The 17,777-nt window shown below is 32.8% G+C and overlaps 1 protein-coding gene across 2 annotated transcripts; it reads left to right on the top strand.

The window, feature by feature from the left end:
* The first annotated feature begins 12,224 nt into the window (after positions 1-12,224).
* LOC141670884 (homeobox protein knotted-1-like LET6) lies at positions 12,225-16,119 on the top strand. 2 transcript variants are annotated; one of them, XM_074476945.1, is made up of 5 exons: positions 12,225-12,472; positions 13,089-13,424; positions 13,540-13,780; positions 15,407-15,651; positions 15,778-16,119. In XM_074476945.1, the coding sequence occupies exons 2-5, from the start codon at positions 13,098-13,100 to the stop codon at positions 15,991-15,993; spliced, it is 1,029 nt and encodes a 342-aa protein (XP_074333046.1). In that variant the 5' UTR covers positions 12,225-12,472; positions 13,089-13,097; the 3' UTR covers positions 15,994-16,119. The 2 variants fall into 2 exon arrangements, with proteins under 2 accessions (XP_074333046.1, XP_074333039.1); XM_074476938.1 differs by having other exon boundaries at positions 15,769-16,119.
* The last annotated feature ends 1,658 nt before the right edge of the window (positions 16,120-17,777 follow it).

Below are 17,777 nucleotides of genomic sequence, written 5' to 3'. Positions count from 1 at the left end.
GTCAGCATGAACTTCATTCTCGTGCTTAACGACACAAAATTAAAAGCTGGAAAGAGAACGATGCATGGGTTTAAACTATGCTATAAGGAAAGAGTAACATGCTTCTCTTATGGATGAAAGTTCAGCTAGTAATGAATTGAACTTTGAGAAGTGGGAATGTTCTAATTGCTTAAGTCTAATGATGATAAAGCACAGTCTTTCTGAAGCATTCAGGGGCAGTATGTCTGATGACTCTGATGAGGTATCTGTAAAAGATTCCATTGATGAGCTTGAAAAGCATTTTACAAAAAACGAAAGGGCTGAGACAAGTAAGCTTTAAGCTGATCTTGTTCAGATGAGATATAAAGCTAAAGGAAATATCTGGGAGTACATTATGGAGATGTCTAACATCGCTTCAAAACTTAAGGGACTAAAACTTGACTTATCCGATGACTTGCTAGTGCATTTGGTACTCATCTCTTCTTACACAATATGATCAAATTATAGTGAGTTATAATACTTAAAAGGATAAATGGACTCTTAATGAGCTCATCTCACATTTTGTGCAAGAGGAAGATAGGTTGAAGCGTGATAAGACTGAAAGTGCTCATGTTACTTATTTTTTTGTAAGAAATATGAGCATGTGAAAAAGGACTGTCCTAAGTACGTCAGATGGCGTATAAAGAACGGGTTGCATTTGGAGCCGGAAACTAAGTGATGCTGAAAGATTCATCTATTTAGGTGAGGGCAATGCAGTTCCATTTGAAGCCATTGGCACTTTTAGATTATCTTTTGATGCTGGTCAATTTATTGAATTAAGAAAGACTTATGTAGTACCGTCATTTAAACGGAATTTGGTTTATATTTCTGTTTTGGATAAATATGATTACTCTTGTTCATTTTGAGATAATAAATTTAGTCTATTTCTTAATTCTTCTTTAGTTGCGACTGATTATTTAATTGATAATTTGTATATGTTGAATATAATTGCTTTATCTAATGAAACCTTGCAAATAACATCAAGAGGTACAAAATAAAAAATTATCGAGAGAGAATTATGTTATGTTACGACATAAGTGTTTTGGACACATCTTTAAAGGGAGACTAGAGAAACTTGTGTACATGGAATACTTGAATCTCTTGATTATTCAAACATTAATGTATATATTGAGTGTATTAAAGGTAAACATACAAACATAAGGAAATTAAGTGCCAACATGAATACAAATGTCTTACAGTTGATACATACTGGTATATGTGGTCCAATCCCTACGGTTTCTTGGAATGTGCAACAGTATTTTATCACTTTTATAGACGACTATTCTCGATATGGGTACGTATATTTAGTGCATGAAAGTCATAGTCTTTGGATGTGTTTAAATTTTTCGGCTTTCGTGATAAGATTAAAGATGTCAGTTTTAATCCTGGTGGTGAATACTATAGTCGATGTAATGGATCCGGTGAACAACATCCTGGACCTTTTGCTAAATTCCTAAAGGAATACGGAATTGTTCCACAATACACTATGCATGGGCAACCATGCATGAATGGTGTTGTTGAAAGACAAAAAAGAATGCTTAAGGTCATGGTAAGAAGTATGATTAGTCACTTTTCTTTACCTGAATCACACTTTAGGGAGATGCACTTAAGACTGCAGCGTACATACTGAGTAGCTCAACACCTGTTAGTTACTATTTTGTTGGGTATCCTGAGAAAATAAAGGGTTTCAAGTTCTATGATCCTTTGACAAAGTCCTTTTTCAAAAGGGGAAATGCTAGATTTCTTGAGGATGTTGAGTTTGAGAGTAAGATAAAGTTAGGGATGTTGTCTTTGAGGAAGAATCAATTTCTTTACCTCATATAGTTTAAAAAAATAATGTGGGCATACCTATACAATTTCCTACTCAAAATCAGGATTATATACAAGAAGAGCAAACTCAACAACCTCAATAGGAAGTGCCACTTAGGATATCCACTAGAGACAGGAGAAGTGCAATTCGGGATGATTATATTGTATTTTTTAAAGAGCATGAGTTTGACATAGGCATAATGGAAAATGACCCAATCAACTTCCAACAAGCCAAACGAAGTGCTAATAGTCAAAAGTTAATTGAAGCCATGAATGATGAGATAAAATTCATGAAGGACAATGACATTAGAGATCTTGTCAAGTTGTCTTAAGGTGCGAAATTGATTGGTTTTAAATGGATATTTCAAAATAAAAAAGGATTCAAAGGGCAACATTGAAAGATATAAAGCGCGTTTAATCACAAAGGGTTTTACTCAAAAAGAAGTCAATGACTATAAAGACAAGAAGTCCCCATTTCTCGTATGTGGAATCGCGAATTTCATCAAATTAGTGTCTCATACGGTATTGAGTCAAATGTTATTGGAAACTGCATATATCATAAGTTCAGTGGGAGTAAATTTATATTCCTGGTGCTTTATATCGATGATATAGCTTCTTGCACAAAACCAAGAGTTTTCTTACAAATTAGTTTGAGATGAAGGATCTTGGTGAAGCTTCTTTTGTATTAAGAATTAAGATACAACAAGGTATCCCTGGGTTATCACAAAAGAGCTGTAAGGTTCTTGCTAAATTTGACATGAAAGATTTTGCACAAATAAATACTCACGTTGATAAATGAGATAAGTTTGTCTCAAATAGTGCCCTAAGAATGATGTTGAAGGAAAGAAGATGCAGAACATTCCTATGTTTCAGCTATTGGAGTCTTATGTATATTCAGGTTAGTACCCTTCCGGATTTGACATTCATTGTGGGTATGTTACGCATATATTCAAGTAAACCCGGAATGAAACATTGGATTGCAATTTAACGGGTTATGTGGTACTTGAAAGGAACAAAAATATTGTTTGCTCGTTTATCGGAAATCAGAATATTTTGGAGATCATAAGGTATTCCGAATTTTGATTTTTCTGATTGCATAAATATAACAAATCTACTTATGGTTATGTTTATTATGTCTAAATATGTAGACATTAAATATCTAGTTATCTTAGAGATATTACAAATTTGAGTAGTGTTTATTGAGTATAGAAAGACAAATTTTATGCCAGCAGACCCATTTACTAAAGTTTTGACACCTAAAGTTTCCTTGGGCATACTGCTCAAATGGGTGTTTCCTCGTTAGAGGATTATCAGTTTTAGTGGGATTTTTGTTTTGTTCTTATATTCGATACTCAATTTTATTTGATATTATTACGATGCATTATGTGTTTTAAGTTTTTGCAGAATGAAGTTAAGTTTTTTTTTTCTCTATTACATCTAAATTAGTTTTATCTTTCAATTATGGTTTTGACTAAAATTGAAAGTATAAAGATTGATCTCACTAAAGTATTAAGGACCAATTGAAAAAAGGCATGATTGAGATCACATTGCATGTAATTTCCAGTTACATATCCATATTTGATCTATGTCATTGAATGTATTTTATGTGTTGATCATTGAGGATCGAGTTACGAAAATGTGACGAAAGTCACTTTGGTTTCATGTAAATATATGAGATGTACCATATTGACTAAGGAAGATGTTTTGAATGAATAAACAATTTTTACGCACCTAAAGTTATTGAATATAATTGTTGCTTGGAATAATTTGTATCCCAAATGGGAGATTGTTAAAATATTTTATAATATTCAAAATATATGGGTATACAGATTAAAAACAATTATATTTAATGTTTGTTTTATATTTGGACTAATTAAGTGATCTAAAATAAAGGTCCAATAACATCGTATTCAGTATGGCCTTTGTAATGTATAATATCCTATAGGAGTTAATTAGGGTTAATTGGGCTACTATATAAAGAATAGAATAGGGTCTTGGTCCCCGAGATAATTCACAACCTCTACTCCTCTATTTTCATCAGTTTGAGTGAGATACAACTAGAGGTCGAATCAAGTCTGCGAAAGATCTAGTCCCACAAACCGTATTTATATCTGTATTCAAATCTACCGTTATAGAATCAGGTACACTTCCGTATTAATAAGTGGATTTTATATCTACTTAGAACGCTTCATTACAAGCTTAAGTTGGTGAATTGGACTCAAGTTATTGGTATTTTTGATGTATTTTTTGTGTTATTGCATTACAAGCATTAGTTGGATGAATAAATGAGCTTCTCAAGGAAATATGCTAAAAAGAGACCAGAATTGGAAGCTTAGATAATTCTCTTGTTGAAGAGCATCTCGATAGCTTCACGTGGACTATTGAATCGCCAAATTCTGACAGATGGAACTCAAGTTACATTAGAAGCAAGAAAATGAAGAAAAGTATAGAGGCACGGCGCACCCGCACGGGAGAGCAGGGCGGCCGCGCCAGATGTCAGAGAACGCGCGTGCCCACGTGGAGTGTGGGGCGTCCGCACCAGATGTCTGCACCAGAATCCTGTTTCTACTTGAATTTGATGATTTTGAGGGTCCAGGTCATCCAGAAGCATATAAAAGGCAATAATAATTCGTTTTTAATAACAAGGAGCCAGGGGAGAGCAATATAAAGACCTAGAGAGCATAAGACGGCTACAGAGAGGAAGACTTTTGTATTCTTCAATATAGTTGATACTTTGGATGCTTGTTTTCGATTTGTCTTTGAACCCTAGTACTCTTATATTGTTTATTATCATGTTTTATTGGAACCCATGGTGACGATGAGTTTGATTATGAACTAATCGTTGTCATGGGGTTCTAACGGATTTATTTATGGATTTCAATAGTTAATTGTTTTAAATCCTTTGTGTGTGGTGATTTATGATTTCCTAGTTTGGTTGTGCTTATTCGTCTTTGATGCGTAGCTAACATCTAAGATTGTTTGTTAATCTCTATTGAAACGACAGTGAATATAGAGGTTTAGAACTTGCCATGCTAGCATAGGTTTATGTATAAATTGACATGTATAATTCGTGGGTAAGTAATCAAGATAGATAACTTGCTTTTAAACCATTATATTTTCAATCTTTATAGACATATTGGGACTAAGCACAATTGGTATCTATTCAACTTCTATCTTAATTGTTGATATTTGATAGTAGGGTATACATATAACGAAAGTTAGCATATACTAGTTTCGTATTATTTGATTAGTTGTCATCACCATCACATGTCAAGGTTAAAGAACATAACATTGAAGGAAGTATTTAATGAAGTTAGAATCCTATGTTTATTCTCATATAAGTAATTCAATTTTAATTCTCTTAGTTAATGTTATTTAGTATAATCTCCTAGTTAAATCAAACTCAATTTGTTATTTGTCTTAGCATTGAACGATAACCATACATTGTTGCATAAGTGCATAATCTGAACTTAAACTAAACCAGTCCCTGTGGGAACGAACTTGACTTATATCTTATACTACTTGTGATCGCGTACGCTTGCGTGTATTTTTGTGTTTGAATTACAGCAAACATGTATTACAGCTTATTGTGTAACCTTGAAAATATCACATAAGATAATCTTGATTATATATTTAGATCTAACATACGTCCCTAATGGGGAAAGAACCCAAGAGACAGAGAAGGAGTAGCTCTTTGGTTTTAACCACATTTCAGATATGTTTTGATCTAGTTGGAACTTAGCTCTTAGGTTTTCACCACACTTTGGCCATGTGTGCAGAAATTCAATGCACTTAAATACTAATACCACAGTTATAGTACATATAAATATATTTATGATTTATAACATTATATTATGATTTAATAGTGCATGACAATGTAGTACATGTGTTTATGACCTATAATATTATATACATGTATTTAAGAATTATAACATTATATGATTTAATAGTGCATAAAAAATTAATATTGCAGCTTATATATTGGCAATGATAATTGGTTTAAATGTCTAAAATTTAAGGGGTCTTTCCTGAACACAATTTTCCTTAAATTAACATTTCCTTAAATTAACAAAATAATTTAGTTTAAATATAAGAGAATTGAGTTATCTTTAAAATAGAATGCTGAAAACTATGTCCTGACCACATATTTAAATTCTATTGTATATATTGGACAATATTATCGAGGAGAGTATATAAATTTAACTCGTTACTTCGGTTTAATTAGATATTTCTCAATAGGGGTTCGATCTCTGGCAAACGTTTGCCAGAGACGTTTTGTGAAACCAACAATTTTTAAGCCGTTGGATGGTTGATCCAACGGCTAAGATAAAAAATATGGAGGCAGACCGCGAACAATGTTAGCAGTTCGGTGTAATTACCAAAATGCCCTCGCACACTGACCCTATATAATGTCGGTCGTTTGTCGTGTTTTTTTGCAGTTACATAGCAAACCACAGAAGCAAACCCCGTATTCAAACACAAAAACACAGAAACAAACCACAGATAGACTGAGGGATTGAACAAGGGGCGCATGCAGCAAACACAAAACAAGTCTCGGTTAGCAAATTGAATCGATCCCTTCTTCCTAATTACGGGTATGTGATCGATCCCTTTTTTTCTTATCAATTTGAATCCTTTTTTTGTTGATGTGATTTTATTTAAGCTAATTCATGATTATTTTCTTGATTAAACGGTTGTTTTGTTCGATTAACTCCCTATTAATTCAATAATATGTGTATATGAATTTGCTTTGATTCTTAGATTTTTGTAGTGCTATAATTATATTCAAAAATTAGGGTTGATTTAGGGTTTTGAATTTTCGGCCTAATAGGTGTTCCGTGTTTGCAATTACACGTATCTATGTTTGAACTTTTATGAATTTTTGAAATTATTTGGTAATTAATTTCGAATTTTGTTTGCAATTAAACTCTATTGGCATGCATTTTCCACCTCAAGAATATGAAATACGGGGGAATATCCGAAATTCGTTTCTTAGTGAAGACCGCTAATATGTGTCTACAAGGTAGCCCTGAATGTTCAAACATTCTACACATATACATTCCCATCAAGCTTACTTTGTCAAATGCAACAAAATAAATATTTTTTCTCGTAGGCTCAAACATGGGCCTATAACAACCATAATACGTATAGACATCCCTTTGTCTCTCCCTATCTTCACAAGCTCGTCGGGTTTTTTTCAACATAGTGTTTTGAAGACTCAACCAATTCATCTTGAAATCTTATAAACATTTCCTTGGTGTAAATACAAGAAACATGATACTCCAATGTGGTATGCATTTTCATGGAACGCTTTAGATTAATCGTGACATAATCTTCTTCCTTCTCCCCCATGAATTGCCTTCCCAGTGCTTTTTGGGCATTTTCAATGAATTCCTTCAAACCCGATGCCAAACTCGTATATTTATCGAAGAAAGAATTTATCCCCTCACTCCTTGATGTACTATTTTGAAACGCCGAAAATGTGTTTCTAGTATATGCAATAATCCACTTGCGCTTCAACTCATATAACTCATTTAACCATTTATACTCGTGCAAGTGATACTTATCACAAATGATTCCCATCTAACCTTAAAAAATATATCTTCGGTGAGGGAATTATAAATACAATGGTTGAAGTCTTTCTTGAATTCCGGGAAATCCGAATAATAATGAGCTAATTTTTTGAAATTTTTGACTTATGTGCCACGAATCGTCCCCCTTCTTAATAAAATAAATCTTTTTTGCATATATATTTCTCCGAAGAGAAGGCCTCTTGTACGGTAAATTTGCCAAAAGTATCTTGAAAAGTGTAAATTATAGTGTCTTGCTGTCTTGATATCTACACCTCTGAATGACCTGGCTTACAATTTGTAAATTCTAAGTTAGAAACATATTTTGCAAAAACTTTTCGAAACAGGTGAGTGATAATCAAATATAGAAAATCATGTACGTAATATCCGGGATATATCGTGTAATTATTTTTGCTAATAAAATAATTATTATATGTGTTCAGTATTTATTCTGTGAATTATTTGTTAAGTGTTAAATGTGTTTAGATGTTTGAAAATAATATTAATTGAGTATTTTAATTTTTATATGTCCAAAATAAAATATAGATAGTTGTCATATCTTTCTAATTATTTTTATGATGATTTATGATTTTATAGGAATTATATGGATTTTATAAAATCTTTTTCCGAGTATTTAAAAACTATTTTATACAAACGGGAACCAACCGACGTCATCCGTTTTTACGTTTTTATAACCCGAAACTCTTCCGAGAACTCCTTCCTAACCTAATTTCAATATTCCGAGCATTTTTCATGTTTCGACTTTTTCGATCCGGCGTACGGTTTGTCCTGCACGGGTCCCGACGCAACATTTTCGATACATTATTCATTTCGGTAAATCAATAAAACTCGTATTTTCGATAAACGGGATCTTTTTATTAAACTATCACAATTATCACCTCGTAATACGTGTAACCAGGCGCTGAGACCAAGACCGCAGTACAAATTGTACTGATTTGGATAAGTATCCCGAAAACCGGTACCGTTTGGATCAGTTTTTATAAATAAACGTACCATTTTATATCCGGAATGATCCAACGGGATACTAATTTTCCGTAATTATAAATAGCCTTTACCGTATTTTATTCCGTATCAAAAATCATTTGCAGTCAGTAATTATAAAATTTTCTAGAGAAAATACTTATATTCATAAACCTTTCTGAGAATCAAACTAATAATCGGAGGTGTTACCAGAGTCCGTTTGGAAAGCTCGAATACTCAAAACGAAGGTCTTGAGGTGTACTATCAGATTCTGTGAACCATATACCTGCAGAAATCAAGGTTTATTTTCTGGAAATTTGTTTATTTTTGAATTGTTTTTATTAAAAATATGAATTTTTGTTCAGATGATTGTTTGAATGATTTGATGATTGCATGTTGTAGAGCTTGTTTTCCTGATGATTTTCATATGTCATATGTCTGATTTGGAGTTCAATAACATGTTCAAAATTGAGTTTAATCTTCGAATTTTAAAATTAGGGTTTATAACCCGTATGAATGTTTTCAATTGAAATTTGGGGCTTTTTGAATTAGGGGTTATTAGCTGTTGATTTATAGTGGGTTGTGTTCCTTATGAAATTTGCAATCGATTGGTATATAGCTCGTTAACAGAGGATGTCTGAATCGAAGGGAGTTGTGTTTTGAAGTTTTCAATGTTTCGCCGGAAACTGGCAATGTTCTTGGCCATTTTTCGGCCAGGACAGGGATGATTGATGTGTTTTGATTGCATGAATAGGTTCCTGGTGTTGTGTAGAGTGTATCTAGAGCAGATGGTAAGGTGAGGGTGCCGGAATCGTGTTCTCCGGCCAGCCCTGTGTTTTCCGGCGACAGGAACTGTAAAATTACAGTTTAGTACCTCAATTATTGGGGACGATGAAGTTCAGTCCCTGAACTTTCCAGAGTTTGCAAATTTAGGATTCCTGTTTTAAAATATTCAAAAATCATATTTTCTATTTATTTTAATTATGAAAATTTGTTTTTAATTTCTGAAAATTTTAGAAATTATTATTTTAATTCCAAAAATTATTTTTAATTCAAAAATAAATCTGAATTAATTAGTTAATTAATTTCAGTTAATTTTTAATTGATTAATTGGTCAATTAATTCAAAAATTAATTGATTGATTGATTGATTTAATTATTAATTGATTTTAATTAATTAATTAATTAGATTTAATTATTTAAAAATGATTTAAAAATTTCAAAAATAGTTTCGAGCTTTAAAATATTATTTTAAATTGTTTTCAAGGCTCGATAATTATTATAAAATTGTTTTAAAGCCAGATTTGGCCAACCAAACCTTGTTTATTACTCTGAAATTGATCCAACGGCCCGTTTTAATTCCGAAAAATATTTTAAAAATCATTTTAAATACCCGAAAGCCTGTTTATGACCCGAGACTTCTTTATAAATGATATATCATTGATTATTTGACGTGGTATGTGCTATATGTGACTTGTTGGTTAACTGTCGGTCTATATATTCGATGTTTACTTGTTTATAGTATAACTTTCAATCCGTTAATCGGATTTGGGTAAAACGAAGGGTAGATAGAAGTACATGTCGAATAGAATCGTATGAGTTAAATATTGATAGATGCTTGTGATATGTGAGCAGAAGAGGCAAGGCGTAGGAAAGGGAAACAGATAGTCGAGGAGTAAGACAGTTGTGATTGAAAGTGAGTGCAGTATAGCAAGCTAGTACCAGGCAAGTGTTCTGAACTTTCTCAAGATATTTTGTAGTGGATTGATAGTCCTGTTCTATATTGCAAGTGCTTTGAAGCACTGAACCCTAAACCCTGATTCCAATTATTAATCTTGAGCCGTAATCCTTATTCTTTCTAAACCATTGATTGTTGTACACCCAGATACGAACCATAAACATACGATACTACTCCACAAATACATACAAACTAAATACCAAACACTGAACCGAATTACTTATATACTCAAACCATTGTACCTTATGATTTGAAAGACCAATTCCTGGTAACCCTGAAACATTGATTCCTTTGTTATTCACTTCTTTCATTACCTAACATCCAAGCTTTGAAAATGCTATATTAATCCTTATGCAGATTGAAACCATTTCATTATTGAACATCCAATGTTGTTAATGATTCTGTTTATTGCTTATTACTTTTTATTCTGTTATTATGTTAGAATTGGATTATTTTTATAAAATTGTGGACCAGATTCGTGGTCAGACCATATAATGGTCAAGTTAGGCCAATGTGTGCCTTGGATCCAGTAGTTAGAGCAGTGCTGTGTGCTTTGCTCGGGGTTAGTGCGTGACTGATCAGCAGTCTAACCTTGGTTTTTAAAATGAAAATATAATATCCAATTCTAAATCATAATTCATTGTTCACTCGATATCATAACCCTTTTTATTCGATGATCATTATTCTCAGTTTTGTCATTGTGACTTGCTGAGCTAGTTAGCTCATTTGTACGATGTTGTTTATGTTCTTTTCCAGTTAAGAAGGAACCAGTTGGTAACGAAAATCCCCAGTCCAGCGCGAGAGCTAGGGGTTCAGGTTGATCGAGTTAAGCTAGTAGGCTTCTTTTGGGATAATTTGAGTTTGTAAAAGTTTGTAATAATGTTTAATACTCAGTTCTGAGTTTGGATAGTTGGGATTTGAACAGTTTGTAATATAAGTGTGTGTTTGGCTTGTGTGCATACTTTAACCTGTTGCGGTCTGTGGTAGTTGGTAAGTAGGGTCACTGCATATTATTATTATCTTTATTATTATTATAAGCAGGTTATATATAAGGTGTGTGTGAACCCCAAACTTCTGACCCGGGTTTGGAGGGCGCCAGAATATACCTGGATCTCATGCAGTACTTAGATTGATATCTGATCTGCAGTTAAGGTGTAACTTTAATTATTATAATTTTGACAATACAATGATAAACTTGTACATGCAGCATATGCTATGTGTACTCTACCTGAGATTACCCCAACTCACTACAGAACACTTTATCATATTTTATTAGGTACCTAAACCTCAGTGAAATATTTACAATATGGATATTTAGATACTTTCACAGTAAATTTAAGAAAGATACAGCTATATTTTCTTCAAGTTCATAAAAAATTGCAAATCATTCTAAGAATCATTTTCCAAAAAGGATCATGCTCTAGTAACTGATCATTTTTTAAAAACAAAATTCCGTACTAAAACAACGTAGGATGTTCTTCGGTTAGGGTACTAAAACAATGTAGGATGTTCTTCGGTTAGGGTTTTATAATGGTACAAAGATTTTCCTGATATTTGATAACTGCAAGTAATTTTATGATCAATTTATAGTTGCATATAGTAAACAATATTTATTATTGTTATTTTTTTTCATTTTTTCTTTTCAACTACTATGATACTGTGTAAACAAAATTATATATATATATAGAATAATAATTTAAATTCAAAATTGAGTGATATAACTCTCAAACTTGAAAATTCAATTCGGTACAATTTGTAACAGCAAGGCTACATATTCCGAAAATGTTTCAAAATCACGCGTCCATATCCAGCAATATACAGACAAATAACATTTTATTTTAATATAGGGAGCTCTTATGCTATGTTGCTACCGGATTCATTTGATGGAATTTATTCATTATTGATTGAACAAATATGTGATTAGGCTTGAAAAAACCAGCTACTGTCCTAATTCAAACCGAATGAAAACTACTAAATTGGTTCTCAAAGAAGGCAAACTTTTATAACAAAGAAAAACAAAAAAAAACATATGCCAACCGTAACAAGTTAAGGAAAGAAGAAAAGAGAAAACATATAAGAAAGATTGTAATTCATATTTTCATACCTGGAGAGGGTTGAGAATAGATAGAAGATGATAAATGAGTGGACAAATAAATATAAGTACAGCAGAGAGTTAAGTTGTGTAGATTTCGTGCCCCAAAAACAATCCCTCTTCCTCATCATCATCTATCACAACACACACATAAACACCTTGATTTGATCTATCAGAGGAGTCTCTCTCTCTCTCTGGGAAGTAACATGGCAGATTTTCGGTGGCAGTGCTAGAAAAGAGGGGGAGAAAAATTTTCACAGGAAGGGTAATGCTTTGCACGCACTACACAGTGTAGTCTACAGTTTACACCATCTTATCTAATAGTAAAATTTACATTTCTTCTTCCAATATTGCTTGCTAGCACTCTAGCAGCAATTAAATATTTTGAGATTTATATACATAAATATGTTAGTACAAGTACAAAGATGAGTTAATATATCTTAAAGTCAGATCATGTTTATTTACTATGAAAAGCCTATACTAGCAAAGCCCAGTGGATATTGATCTGTCCTGAAGGCTTTACTCTAAAAAAACCTTAATCATTATTACACTATCTAACCTACAAATCCTGCTGAGAAGAACCATGATTTCAAACGCTCTGCTAATTTTTTACTCAAGCGCGGCTTTAGCCTAAGTTCGCCCCACCTTTCCACCCTTGGCCCTATTCATATATACTACTACTAGAGTACTAGTACTTTTTTTGTAAGAATGAGAAAAATCAGTAGGTTAAATACATACATACTAGTAGCATAAAACTCATCAGGAGATCCGGATCTACCATAATATCTACCTCTATAAAACAGTTACATAATACTTGTCTGTGTGTGCGCGTGAGTACTGTTCATGTATACATCTATTTTAGACAAGAAAAAATTTCACAGGAGGAAGAAATGGAAGGTGGTGGTGGGTTTGAAAGCAATTTAGGTTTGATGGGCACGTATGGAGACGACAACCATGAAACGCAATTACAACAATTTAGTCAGGACCAGTTACGAAACCAAGCACACGATTTATCATCACCTATGCTCCTCCAAGATCATAATAACCCTAACAATAACAAAACAATTACCAACCCTAGTGGCTACTTCATTGACATCAACACCAACACCGATGGAGGACTTGGCAGCAGCTCTTCGTCTACGGCTTCCATGAAACAAAAGATCATGTCTCATCCTCACTATAACCGTCTCTTTGCTGCTTATGTCGGCTGTCAAAAGGTAATCGATATTGTTCAACTTACTAAACCGTGCTGCTGTATATATTAATGATTTAATGTTTGTGATATAATTAAGCTAGTGGATCAATATGTAAGTGTTTTTGTGACATAAATAGATAGGAGCACCACCGGAAGTAGTGGCGCGGCTGGAGGAAATCAAGGCATCAATAGTGGCGATGGGTGGTGGAAGCGGATCAATAGGGGAAGATCCGACTTTGGATCAATTTATGGAAGCATATTGTGAGATGTTGAGCAAGTATGAGCAAGAACTCTGTAAACCCTTCAAGGAAGCTCTCATCTTTTTGTCCAGAATTGAGTCTCAGTTTAAAGCTCTCACCACTTCTTCCTCTGATTCAGGTAATCTCTTACGTGTGATCTCCAATTAATCCTGATCTTTGTTTTACTATAATTTTACTCTTCATTTAAAAAAAAAAATTGAAAAGCAAATTAAAATTTACTTTTATTTCTCTCAACAAAAATCTTAGTTTGATTTAAAATGAAGAACTTTTGGCTTTTGCAAATGTATGCCTATATGTCTTCTTTTTCTGCTAAGCAGTTCATAATATCTACGTTTTCACCTTTCTTAACTTTCTATCTTCATATATACAGCATCTCAATTGGTATGCAAATGTGTAACAAACGCGGTTTTAGTTTATTGCTTAAATTTCTTCTCTATTGCATTGATCATAGAACTCATGTTTTCAGGGGACAAATGTTATAACCAATTAGTGTTTTCTTCATCTAATTAGCTAAGTAATGTATAGTCTCGGCATGTTTTGCTGCTAATTTGCATGAGAAAATTTCTTAGGTCATTGACAGTTCAAATCTTAGTAATTGATTAATTAGTAATTCTAAGATTAGATAATTCTATATCTTAAACTTGTCAATTGCAGGAGACCTTAATTATTTTTATCAAAATATGTATATAAGCTCCAGTACCGTAAGTTACCAGTTGTTTTTTAGCTAAGTACTAAGTTACCCGGGTGTTAAAGAAGAGACACAAATTGAGGTTTTTCTTTTAGTCTTTATGTGATTGACGGATAAATATCAGGGACGTCAGCACAGCTTGTTTTACTCTAGAGAGACTACTATATAGTATAGCATGCTTGTAGACTTTATCTTCAGTTCTTGTTTCTATTTATCTCTCTCGTTTCTTACTTTTTTCAGTTTTCCATCTATATATTAAGCATAGCAAATCCAATTTTTACTTCAATACCTTTTTCCTTGCACATCGGTCTCGCAAAATTATTATATCTTTCTGCATTCTCACGAAAACTATATGGCAACATGGTCCTATGCTTGTGGAGAAGATGTCTAGGTTAATGAAAATCCAATAAGATTAATCAAGTTATAAGTACATTGTTTATCAACATATGTACATGCATATGCATGCAGTAACCTGCATATGTACATGACTGACTACATGTTCTTATTTTTTATCAACATTTTACAGAGATCAACCAGTTTTCATATCTCTTAATTTATATAGACAACAAATAGGTATTGGTATACATTGTTTTTTTATCCATAGCTAATACAGACGGATGACTAATTTCAGGACTGCATTTCTCTAAGAAATAGGTATTACTGGATATCTACTATTAGGTTCTAAAACTATTAGTGGCGGATCCGGAAGAAATAATCAGTGGCTCACTGTATATACAGGAATGTTCGTTACAATTTGTAGTATAACGTAAAACATCAATTATCTTTTTGTATATTTAACATCTATTTATAGATACAAATAAATAAATAATAGAAGGGAACTTTTTTTGTGGTGACACTTGATAAAATATACATATGAACTTGGTAAATCATTAATAAAACAGTATTCAAATTTTTTTCTCTGGGGCATGTATCCCATAGGCCTTACTTAGATCTGCCCTCAGCAACTACTACCTATCATTAGCGCAGGGAAAATAAAATCAGTGTTAAAAAAATTGAGTAATCATATAACCATATATGTTTCCATGCATGCATCAGCTCTTGTTCAGGCTCTGGATGGAAATGGATCGTGGGAACAAGAGACTGGCATGCATAACAATCCGGTAGATCCTCAAGCAGAAGATCAGGAATTAAAGGGTCAGCTTCTACGCAAGTACAGTGGATGTTTGGGAAATCTTACACAGGAGTTTATGAAGAAGAGAAAAAAAGGGAAGTTGCCTAATGAAGCTCGACAACAGTTGCTAGATTGGTGGAGCAGAAATCACAAATGGCCATATCCATCGGTAATTTAACAAACAATAATTGATAGATATATAAGTAATTTGAACACTATATATCGTCAATTTTTATTTTTCTTGCAACAGATGATTATTAGTTAGTATATATATAAACATTAACAGGAATCACAGAAGCTAGCGTTGGGTGAAGCAACTGGTTTGGATCAGAAGCAAATAAACAACTGGTTCATAAACCAGAGAAAGAGACATTGGAAGCCATCAGAGGACATGCAATTTATGGTTATGGATGCTGCACAATATCCTCATTATAATTATCTGAACAATGCTGTTGTTGGAAATCCTTTTCAGATGGATGAATCTCCTCCATTCTTCCGAACCTTTAATTAGTAGCCCTATGAGTTTGTATAATCTCATCTTTACATCAAATATTGTTGTAAATCGTGCTAACAAGTTGAACTGGTTGAACTTAAGTTACATATTCTTCTAATCATATTATCAAATCTCAAAGCTCTATGGCATAAAACATTCTTAATTATTTGTTTTACACTAAAAGAGCTTAAAATCTTTCCAGTCGCAAGGTTCTTTAACGACGAAAAGAGGTTATTTTCCGACGGAAAGATAACAGATGGTCACAATGAATTGTGACAGACAGATGACTTCCGTCGCCAGTGTAATATTTTATTAATATATTTGCTGCCCAACTAATAATTTAATATTTTACTTTCTCTCTATTAATTTTGGCCCTATTTTTTGTTCCCGATAAAAAATCTTGTGACGAAAAAAAAAACAAATTCCGTCATTAAATGTCACTTGCGACATAAGCTCTTGTTTGTCGCAAAATAGTTTGTAACAGTATTTGCGCCATAAATTACGTTACGACAATTTTGTATATTTCTGTTGTAAGTTTAACTGTATAACAGAATCAGTCGCAAGTTTACACGTCTATATTTTTTTTTTTTTGCTAAATACACGTCTATATTTAATGTCCAACGGCCATCACTTAATATTATTTTAATATTATTTTGACTAAAAAATATTATTTTAATCTAACTTGCACCAGAATAAAAGTTCTGCCGCAAAGTTAGTTAGTTTATTCAAAAAAAGAGGCAGTAGCCTTTCATTTCCTTTCCTCAGCTCCTACCTCACACACTCACCTCCATTTTTTTTAATATTTTGGACTTCAAAAAATTCACCAAGTATATTATTCAACTTCATTCTTATACATCAATATAAGTATTTACTTTATTTACATGTTTATGTAATTTAGTCTTTTTTTATTACACCTTTTATTTTTATTTTCTCAACATTTAGTCTATTTGTATGCATATGTGATTGATGTCATGTTATATATATATTTGTAGATATCTTCTAATCATAGTTTGATTCACCATCATAATCAAAATGGTAAAAAGGGTATTCGTCAAGATTTTTTTAAATGGGATTGAAGAATTTTTTTTGTTTTGCGGAGCGTAATTGTAAGAAAGAGGATAAACGGATTAGATGCTTGTGTTGTAATTGTCGTAATTTTATTCTGACATGTGTTGATGAAGTTAGATCGGATATTATGTTGAATGGGTTTCTTTAATAATACACATATTGGAATTATCACGGGGAAGGTGATGCATTTTTGTATTCTAGCAAAGATGATGAAGATTCACATTCTAGCGACTCAAGTGATGAAATTGATGACCATAATGATGTATTTGATCCCTACGAGTGTTAGGAATCAAGTATAAATTCTGATGATAAACAAATGACATTGCATAATTATGTTAAGGCAGGTTGTAACCTTTAATGACTAACCATCCTAAGGGATAGTCATTGAAGGAGTAGCCCATCAAGTAATGGGGTTGTTGTAACATTTTCTATGAGAATCCTGTAAACAGGTAGCAATGCAGTTATTCATTCAGAAGTCATGTTAACTCAATGAATAATCTAGAATAGGGTGGCTAAGTGTAAATAATTGATGTCATGTAATTCAGTTAAGTGAAGTGAGTTATCAACTGCTAAGTGAAGGGAAAACATCAAATGTTATCTATATCGGCCCATCAACTACTAAACATGTGACTATCAATGGCTAAGAAAAGCTGTAGCAAAAGACCTCCAATGGCTAAGGAGTTCTGTAGCTAATGGTTATCAATATCTAAGAAGATACATATATATACCGATAG

This window comes from Apium graveolens, chromosome 1, assembly GCF_009905375.1.
Source record: "Apium graveolens cultivar Ventura chromosome 1, ASM990537v1, whole genome shotgun sequence".
Lineage (NCBI taxonomy): Eukaryota > Viridiplantae > Streptophyta > Magnoliopsida > Apiales > Apiaceae > Apium > Apium graveolens.
Note: the sequence above shows the minus strand (reverse complement) of the source record. Positions and strands in the feature narration are given on the sequence as shown.